Source organism: Falco cherrug, unplaced genomic scaffold (genome assembly GCF_023634085.1).
Source record: "Falco cherrug isolate bFalChe1 unplaced genomic scaffold, bFalChe1.pri scaffold_289, whole genome shotgun sequence".
Lineage (NCBI taxonomy): Eukaryota > Metazoa > Chordata > Aves > Falconiformes > Falconidae > Falco > Falco cherrug.
Genome location: NW_026599452.1, coordinates 25,887 through 34,872, shown reverse-complemented (window position 1 = coordinate 34,872; position 8,986 = coordinate 25,887). Strand labels below are relative to the sequence as shown.

The 8,986-nt window shown below is 69.8% G+C and overlaps 2 protein-coding genes across 3 annotated transcripts; both read left to right on the top strand.

Annotated features, from left to right (window-relative positions):
* The first annotated feature begins 711 nt into the window (after positions 1 to 711).
* BLOC1S3 (biogenesis of lysosomal organelles complex 1 subunit 3) lies at positions 712 to 4,206 on the top strand. The gene is made up of 4 exons (XM_055700451.1): positions 712 to 789; positions 1,976 to 2,048; positions 2,096 to 2,188; positions 3,323 to 4,206. Exons 1-4 carry the CDS (start codon positions 712 to 714, stop codon positions 3,823 to 3,825), a joined length of 747 nt encoding a protein of 248 aa, XP_055556426.1. The 3' UTR covers positions 3,826 to 4,206.
* A 1,746-nt stretch (positions 4,207 to 5,952) lies between these two features.
* On the top strand, positions 5,953 to 8,607 carry IRF2BP1 (interferon regulatory factor 2 binding protein 1). 2 transcript variants are annotated; one of them, XM_055700452.1, is made up of 2 exons: positions 5,953 to 6,014; positions 7,302 to 8,607. In XM_055700452.1, exons 1-2 carry the CDS (start codon positions 5,956 to 5,958, stop codon positions 8,512 to 8,514), a joined length of 1,272 nt encoding a protein of 423 aa, XP_055556427.1. In that variant the 5' UTR covers positions 5,953 to 5,955; the 3' UTR covers positions 8,515 to 8,607. The 2 variants fall into 2 exon arrangements, with proteins under 2 accessions (XP_055556427.1, XP_055556428.1); XM_055700453.1 differs by having other exon boundaries at positions 5,970 to 6,034; positions 7,302 to 8,606.
* Positions 8,608 to 8,986: the final 379 nt, after the last annotated feature.

The window sequence follows — 8,986 nt, the reverse complement described above, 5'->3', positions numbered from 1 at the left end:
CATGGGACAGCCTATACTGGGGACACTGGTGACCATGGGACAGCCTATACAGGGGTCCCCATTGACTCTGTACTGGGGATACTGGTCACCTTAGCTCAGCCTATACTGGGGACACTGGTGACCATGGGATAGCCTATACTGGGGACACTGGTGACCATGGGACAGCCTATACAGGGGTCCCCATTGACTCTGTACTGGGGATACTGGTCACCTTAGCTCAGCCTATACTGGGGACACTGGTGACCATGGGATAGCCTATACTGGGGACACTGGTGACCATGGGACAGCCTATACAGGGGTCTCCATTGACTCTGTACTGGGGATACTGGTCACTTTAGCTCAGCCTATACTGGGGACACTGGTCACCCTAGCTCAGCCTATACTGGGGACACTGGAGACCATGGCACAGCCTATACTGGGGACACTGGTGACCATGGGACAGCCTATACTGGGGGTACTGGTGACCATGGGACAGCTTATACTTGGGGATACTGGTCACCTTAGCTCAGCCTATACTGGGGACACTGGTCACATTAGCTCAGCCTATACTGGGGACACTGGTATCTGGGGCCCAGCACCCCCCATCCCCAGCACACCCCCCCCAACCCCCCCCCCAGGACCGCCCCCCCCGGGGCCTCATCCTGCCCCAGCCCGGTCCCCATCCTACCCCAGGCAGCGCCGCCGGCTCCATCCCCGCCTGCCTCCGGCTACATGGGTGCCCGGTGCCTGCTCAGCACCCATTTATACGGGGTCAGGATCCGGCCCCGGCGCTGCCGGCCCAGGGAGGAGGTAATTAGTGTGGGGCGGGCAGAAATTCCGGCTGCACCAGCGGGAGCTTGGCCTGAGTCAGGACCCAGCAACGCCCGGCAGGATGCGGCCCCACCGAGGGATGGGGTGGGGGCGGGGCGGGGCTGGGCTGGGGGGGGGTTGGGGGATGGGGATGGGGGAGGGGGGCATAGGGACTCCTCTGCCTGGGACTTGGGTGGGATACGGGCACCTCCTGTGGCTGGTGGCTCCTGCCAGTCCCAGTCCCAAACTGGTCCCAGCCCCAGTCCCAGTTCTGAGCTGGTCCCAGTCCAGTCACAGCCACATTTCCCAGTCCCACTCCTGAGTTAGTCCCAGTCCCAGTCTCAGTCCCAATCCCAGTCCCACTCCTGAGTTAGTCCCAGTCCCAGTCTCAGTCCCAATCCCAGTCCCACTCCTGAGTTAGTCCCAGTCCCAATCCCAGTCCCACTCCTGAGTTAGTCCCAGTCCCAGTCCCAGTCTCAGTCCCAATCCCAGTCCCAGTACAGTCCCAGTCCTAGTCCTGAGCTCATCCCAGTCTCAGTCCCAGTCCCATTTCCCAGTCCCACTCCTGAGCTAGTCCTGGTTCAGTCCCAGGCTCAGTCATGGTCCCAGTCTCACTCCTGAGCTGGTACCAGTCCTGGTCCCAGTCCCAGTCCCGAGCTGGTCCCAGTCTCAGTCCTGGTCCCAGTCCCAGACTCAGTCCCACTCCTGAGCTGGTTCCAGTTCCAGTCTCAGTCCCAGTCCCAGTCCCTGCTCCTGAGCTGATCCCAGTCCAAGTCCTGAGCTGGTCCCAGTCTCAGTCCCGGTCCCAGTCCAAGTCCTGAGCTGGTCCCAGTCCAGTCCCAGTCACGATCCTACTCCCAGTCTTGGAGCTTGTCCCAGTCCCAGCTCCTGAGCTGGTCCCAGTCTCAGTCTTGGTCCCAGTCCCAGTCCTGAGCTTGTCCCAGTCCCAGTCTTGGTCCCAGTCCCAGTCCCGGTCCCGGTCCCAGTCCCACTTCTGAGCTGGTCCCAGTCCAGTCCCAGTCCCGGTCCCACCACGACCCCCGAGACCCTTCGTGGCCGCCATTAAGCCAGTCGCAGCGCTCCCCGTGTCCCTGGGGGTGGGGGGGGACAGGGGACACCAGGGGGAATAGGGGACACCAGGGGGGGCTGCCCCCCCCTCCCCGCACCGCTCCCCTCCCGCCGCTAGGCGGCAGAGATCACCGGGCCCGCCATGCTGGGTGATGGCACTTCCGGTTGGGGCGGGCGGCCCGCCATGCTGGGTGAGGGCACTTCCGGTTGGGGCCACATGCCCGCCATGCTGGGTGAGGGCACTTCCGGTTGGCGGCGGCAGTGAAAACACGTGACTACGGCGCTCGCGCGGGCTGCCTATCATGTGACCTACGGCGGCGCCGGGCAGCAGGTGGGAGCCCCGGGATCGGGGGGGCGCGGGGAGGCTTGGGGACACGGCCGGTGGGTCTGGGGTCCTCGAGGGGGTCCCCGAGGCTGGGGGGCTCCGGGGGGCCGGAGCGGGGCCTGTGGGGAGGAATCGTGGGGCTGGGGGCCATGTCCCGGGGCGGGGTTTGGTGGGTGCGGGGTCTGGCGGCCCCCGTGGGGCTGGGGCCTGTCCCTGGATGTGGGGGCTGGGGGCTCCATGAGGCTGGGGGGGGGGCTGTCCCCGGGTGTGGGGGCTGGGGTCCCCATGAGGCTGGGGGGGGGCTGCCCCTGGATGTGGGGGTCTCCATGAGGCTCGGGGGGGGCGGTGTGTGGGGCTGGGGGGGGGAGCTGTCCCCGGGTGTGGGGGCTGGGGGCTCCATGAGGCTGGGGGGGGGCTGTCCCTGGATGTGGGGATCTCCATGAGGCTCGGGGGGGGCGGTGTGTGGGGGCTGGGGGGGGGGGCTGTCCCTGGATGTGGGGGCTGGGGGCTCCATGAGGCTGGGGAGGGGGCTGTCCTGGATGTGGGGGTCTCCATGAGGCTCGGGGGGGTGGTGTGTGGGGCTGGGGGGGGGAGCTGTCCCCGGGTGTGGGGGCTGGGGGCTCCATGAGGCTGGGGGGGGGCTGTCCCTGGATGTGGGGATCTCCATGAGGCTCGGGGGGGGCGGTGTGTGGGGCTGGGGGGGGGGGCTGTCCTGGATGTGGGGGCTGGGGGCTCCATGAGGCTGGGGAGGGGGCTGTCCCTGGATGTGGGGGTCTCCATGAGGCTCGGGGGGGGTGGTGTGTGGGGCTGGGGGGGGGAGCTGTCCCCGGGTGTGGGGGCTGGGGTCCCCATGAGGCTGGGGAGGGGGCTGTCCCTGGATGTGGGGGTCTCCATGAGGCTCGGGGGGGGCCGGGGATGGGGGGGGCCGGGGGGGGGGGAGCTGTCCCTGGATGTGGGGGCTGGGGTCCCCGTGAGGCTGGGGAGGGGGCTGTCCCTGGATGTGGGGGTCTCCATGAGGCTCGGGGGGGGTGGTGTGTGGGGCTGGGGGGGGGGGAGCTGTCCCCGGGTGTGGGGGCTGGGGTCCCCGTGAGGTTGGGGATGCTGAGAGGGTGCTGCCCCTTGCCCCCCTTGCCCCCCCAGGCCATGGCCGCCCCCCGGCCCCCAGGGTGGTGCCGGGCGAGGCCTCCGAGAGCGACTCAGAGCCGGAGGTGCTGGGGGGGCCCTGGGGGTCCCCCGGGGCTGGGCTGAAGGTGCCTGGGGAAGCCTCTGAGACGGAGGAAGAGGAGGAGGAGGAGGAAGAGGGGGCACAGAGACCAAAGACCCCCCCGGTGGTGGCAGAGGAGCCGGCGGCGGTTTGGGGGTACAGCCGGGGGGGCCCCTCGCTGCTGCAGCAGCGGCTGCGGGAGGGGACGGGGCGGTTGCAGGGGGCGGTGGGCAACGCGTTGCGGCAGAGCTACGGCAACGCGGCCCGGCATTTGGGGGGGCTGGGGGGGGCCCTGGGGCGGGCGCAGGCAACCGCCGCCGCTGCCGCCCACTGCTTGCGCCTGGCTCGCCGCGACCTACGCGCCGTGGCCGCCACCGTTGACATTGTCACCGCCTGCCGCCTCCTCCCTGATATCCGTGGGCAGCTGCCAGCGCTCTGACCTGCGCGGCGTCGCAGCCGTCACCATCGTCACCGCGTGTGGCCTCCTCCGTGGGCAGCTGCCGGCATCGCCTCGTGTCCTCCGGTGTCACTTCGTGGCATCGCTCCTGGCGTTGTCACCTCCCGAGGTCACCCAGTGGCTGCGGCACCCCCACGTTGTCCCTGAAGACCTCTGCGTCGTGGTGGCATCGGCATAGCCACGGTGGCACCAAGTGGTGGCTTTGGCACAGAGACTGCCCACCTGGCCCCCCAGGACCTCCACGTTCTGGTGACATCATCCTCGGTGACATCGTCCCCTCGAACTGTGGCCTCAGGCTGGTTCCAGTCACTCTTGTCCCCAGTTGCCACCATTTTGTGTGACACGGAGCTGAATAAAGCCCCAACGGTGACACGGCCGTGGCGGGGAGCTTGGCTGGAGCTGTGGGGATAGCGGTGGCACCAGAGGGGGGACAGGGACACCCTGGGGCGTCAGGGGTGCTGGTGTCACATCGTAGTGGCCTTTGAACGTGTCGCTGGCCCAGGGGACAGGATTGGTGGCCCGGGCCATGTCCTGTGTGCCCCACGTCCCCTGTGGAACTTGATGGAGTAGATGAGGATGAGGTAGCACCTGGTGTGGAGGGGGGAATCGAGGAACTGGGGGGGGGGGGTGTCTCCCCCACTTTCCGGCTGTGCAGGGTCTCCAGGTCGGCGTAAGTGAGGAGCTCCAGCTCGATGGACTCGCTGCTGTGCAGAGGGGAAAAGTGGGGGGGCTCACAGGACACCCCCAGCCCCAAAATATTGGGGGGGGGGGGGGGGGGTGGCGGCACCAGCCTCACCCTCATCAGCGCCGCCTCCAACATGCTGCAAAATATCCCAAATTTAACCGGGCTTAAAATTCCCGGTTTTCCGGGTGAGCTCCTCGATGGCTGTGGGGAGAGGGGGGTGAGTCGGTCAGCGTTTGGAGGGGACCCCTTAGCCCCCCCCCACCCCCATCAGGACTCACAGGCATCTGGGGTGAGCCACCACCTCCACCCGCAGCAGCGTGTGGCCCCGTGTGGGAGGGGGCACCGCCGGGGGGGGGGGGAGGGGGCGGGGGGGGTCACCCCAGGAGATGGAGGAGGGCACCCCTGTAACTGAGGGGCTTAGGGCGGGGTGAGGGTGGCCGCATTTTGGGGGGGTGGGCGCACCGGCAGAGCGGAATTGGGGGTGGGGGGGCGCAGATTTCGGGGGGACACTGATGCGGGGAGCAGGAGGGAGGCCGCAGCACCGGGGGGGGGAGGGGGGGTGCAGCTACCGGCGAGGACCCCGGGGCACTGGAGGGCTGGGACTTGACGGGGAGGGGAAGGGGGGCTTGGGGAGGCTGTCCTGGGGGTGCCGGGGGGCATTGGGCCTGTCCCGGGCGGGGCGGGGCCTGTAGCGGGGGTCCCGGGGGGCACTGGGCCTGTCCCGGGGGTAGCGCGGCCCGTCCCGGGGGCACCGGGCCCGTCTGGGGGGTCCCGGGGCGCTGCTCCGGGGACAGCCCGGCCTGAGGGCCTGCTGGGGGCGGAGAGCCTCCGGGACCGGGGTGGGGGTGGGGGGGCCCGGGCGGGACCCCGGCCCCGCTCGCTCACCGGCCGCCGCGCTCCGCCGCCGCCTCAGCCGCGGCCCTGCCGCCGCCCCATTGGCCGGCCGCGCCTCGTCCCGCCGCCTCATTGGCTGCTGCTGCCGCCTGTCAGCTCGCCCCGCCTCCCGCGAGGCGGTGTTAGCCGCTTCGCGCCTTCCAGTCTGTCCTCCAGCCTTGAGTTGCTATTGGCTGCGAGGAGGAGCCCGCCTCCCGCCCCCTCCCCGAGCCATTGGCTGCTGCGACTGTCACTCACTCCCGCAGCCTGCAGCGCCCCCTGCTGGGAAGGAGGCGCGAGTTACGCTACCCTATAGCCCCCCGCCCCTATAGCCCCCAGCCCCTATAGCTCCCATACCTGGAGGGCCCAGGCCCTGCACCCCCCCGGAGGACCCCCAGCACCCCGCCTATCACCACCCCCCGACCCGTGTTGGATCCAGGCAGGGGGCGGGGCCACGGGGGGGCAGGACGACACCACCCAATAGCGCGAGGGGGGCGTGGTCAAAGGGGCTTCACCCCGCCCACTTCCCCGCGCATGCGCTGCCCGCCCCGCGCATGCGCAGTGCCGCCGCCCGTCCCCTCCCGTCCCCCCGCGCTCCGGCGGCCCCTTTAAGGTATATACATATCCCTTAAGGTATGCGGAGGGAGGGGCGGTGATGAAGGGGGGGGCTGTGTTGAGGGGAGACCCTGTGAGGGGGTTCGGTGAGGGGCCTGTGCTATTGGGGGCCCCTCTGAGGGGGCTCCGTGAGGGGGGGGGGGGCCGGGCTCTGGGGGGGGGACTGTGCTGAGGGGAGACCCTGTGAGGGGGGGAGGGGAAGGGCCTCCCTGAAGGGATTTCAGGAGGGGGGGTCTCTAAGGGGACCACGGTGAGGGGGGCTCTGTGAAGGTGCTGTGCTGAGGGGGGTTGTGAGGGGGTTTTTGTGAGGGGGGCTCTGAAGGGGTATTTGGGGGGGGGGGCGCTATGCTGAGGGGATACCCTTTGAGGGGGCTCTGTGGGTGCCTTTGGGGGGGGGCTGTGCTATTGGGGGCCCCTCTGAGGGACCCTGGGGGAGGGGGCTCTGTGGGTGCCTTTGGGGGGGGGGGGGCTGTGCTATTGGAGGACCCTCTGAGGGGACCCTGGGGGAGGGGGCTCTGTGGGTGCCTTTGGGGGGGGGGCTGTGCTATTGGGGGCCCCTCTGAGGGGACCCTGGGGGAGGGGGCTCTGTGGGTGCCTTTGGGGGAGGGGGCTGTGCTATTGGGGGCCCCTCTGAGGGGACCCTGGGGGAGGGGGGCTCTGTGGGTGCCTTTGGGGGGGGGCTGTGCTATTGGGGGCCCCTCTGAGGGGACCCTGGGGGAGGGGGGCTCTGTGGGTGCCTTTGGGGGTTCTATGCTGGGGGGTACCCTTTGAGGGGGCTCTGTGGGTGCCTTTGGGGGGGGGGGCTGTGCTATTGGGGGCCCCTCTGAGGGGACCCTGGGGGAGGGGGGCTCTGTGGGTGCCTTCTGGGGGGTCTATGCTGAGGGGATACCCTTTGAGGGGGCTCTGTGGGTGCCTTTGGGGGGGGGGCTGTGCTATTGGGGGCCCCTCTGAGGGGACCCTGGGGGAGGGGGGCTCTGTGGGTGCCTTTGGGGGGGGGGGCTGTGCTATTGGGGGCCCCTCTGAGGGGACCCTGGGGGAGGGGGGCTCTGTGGGTGCCTTTGGGGGGTCTATGCTGGGGGGTACCCTTTGAGGGGGCTCTGTGGGTGCCTTTGGGGGGGGGGGCTGTGCTATTGGGGGCCCCTCTGAGGGGACCCTGGGGGAGGGGGCTCTGTGGGTGCCTTCTGGGGGGGGGCTGTGCTGAGGGGCCAGCCTAGGAAGGAGCCCTCTGAGGGGTCTTTCCTGAGGGGGACCCTCCGAGGGACCCCACTGAGGGGTCTCCACACAGAGGGTCCCACGGAGGAGCAGCACCCGCTGAAGGAGAAAACCTCTGGGAGGGGGCTGCAGCGAGGAGGGGTCCCGGCGGCCCCGCCATGTCTTGGCGGCGGCAGTGGTGTTACCTGTGCGACCTGCCCAAGATGCCCTGGGCCGTGGTGTGGGACTTCAGCGAGGCCGTCTGCCGCGGCTGCGTCAACTTCGAGGGCGCCGACCGCATCGAACCGCTGCTGGAAGCCGCCCGCCGCCTGCGGCACAGCCACGCTGAGACCCGGCGTCGCGATACCCCACCGGTACCGCGCCGCCTCGAGGAAACGGCAGCGCCGGAACCCCGCGGTCCCCCGCCGCTACCGGTGCCGTGCCGCCCGCGTGGTGCCGAGTGCTTGGCGGAGCTGAGCGAAGCCATGCGCGGCCGCGCCGAGGACTGGCCGGGAAAACCGCCGGCGGTGCGGGAACGCCTCGCCACCCTTGCCGGCTGCGCTCCTTTCAACGTTCGCTTCCGTAAGGACCACGCTTTGGTGGGACGAGTCTTCGCCTTCGACGCCGCGCCCCGGCCTGGCTTTGAGTTTGAGTTGAAGCTCTTTGCCGAATATCCCTGCGGCTCCGGCAGCGTCTACGCCGGCGTGTTGGGCCTGGCAAAGCAGATGTTCCAGGACTGCCTGCGGGCGCCCGGCAAAGCCATTTCCTCCGGCTACAAGTACCTGGAGTACGAGAAGCGCCAGGGCAGCGGTGACTGGCGGCTGCTGGGCGAACTCTTCACCGAAGCCGTCCGCTTCTTCCGCCACCCGCCAGCACCCGAAGCCTTGCCGCAGCAGCACCCGCCGCCACCGCCACACCACCACCACCGCCGCCGCAAAGCTTCTCCGGAGCCGGATGAACCACGGCCGCACCGGCAGCACCCAGCGGGAGAAGTTTCCCCCGAGGAACCGCCCGTCGTGCAGCACTCGGCGGAGGATTTGGCATCGCCGGCGCTGTGCTGCGGGCTGTGCCGGCGGCGCTTGGAGGACACCCACTTCGTGCAGTGCCCCTCGGTGCCGGCGCACCGGTTCTGCTTCCCCTGCGCCCGCCGCGCCATCCGGGCACGCGGTGCCGGTGGCGAGGTGCATTGTCCCAGCGGTGGCCGCTGTCCCCTGGCCGGCTCCGGCCTCCCCTGGGCCTTCATGCAGGGTGAGATCGCTGCCATCTTGGCTGGGGACGTCCGCGTCAAGCGGGAGCGGGACCCCTGAGCGCCCCCCACCCTCATCGTGCCTGTATCCCTCCCCCCCCCCCCCCCCCCCAAGCCTGGTTTTGGGGAGGCCCTACCCTAACCCCCCCCGCCCCCCCAGAGAGGGGGGGTGACAAGTGCCTGTCCCCTGGGGCTGGGGGGGGAGGGGCTGGGGGGGGAGGGGCTGGGGGGGCCCCTCCGAAGCTCTGTTGGGTTTTGGGGGAGCTTTTTGGTCAATAAAGTGAAACTTTGGGGGGGGTTTGGTTAAGCTGCGGTGTGGCTGGTTCTTGGGGGGGGGGGGGGCGGGGCGGGGGGAGGGGTTGGAAAGCCGGGGGGAGGGGGTGATGGGGAGGCGATTGGGGGGCGGGGGGGGCGATGGGGGGAGGTTGGGGGAGGCGGTGAGAGATTCTGGGGAGCCGGGGGGGAGGGGGCTGTCCTCGCTTCCCACGTGTGCGGGGACCCCCGGGCGCGCCCCACGTCACGCACCCCCGTCG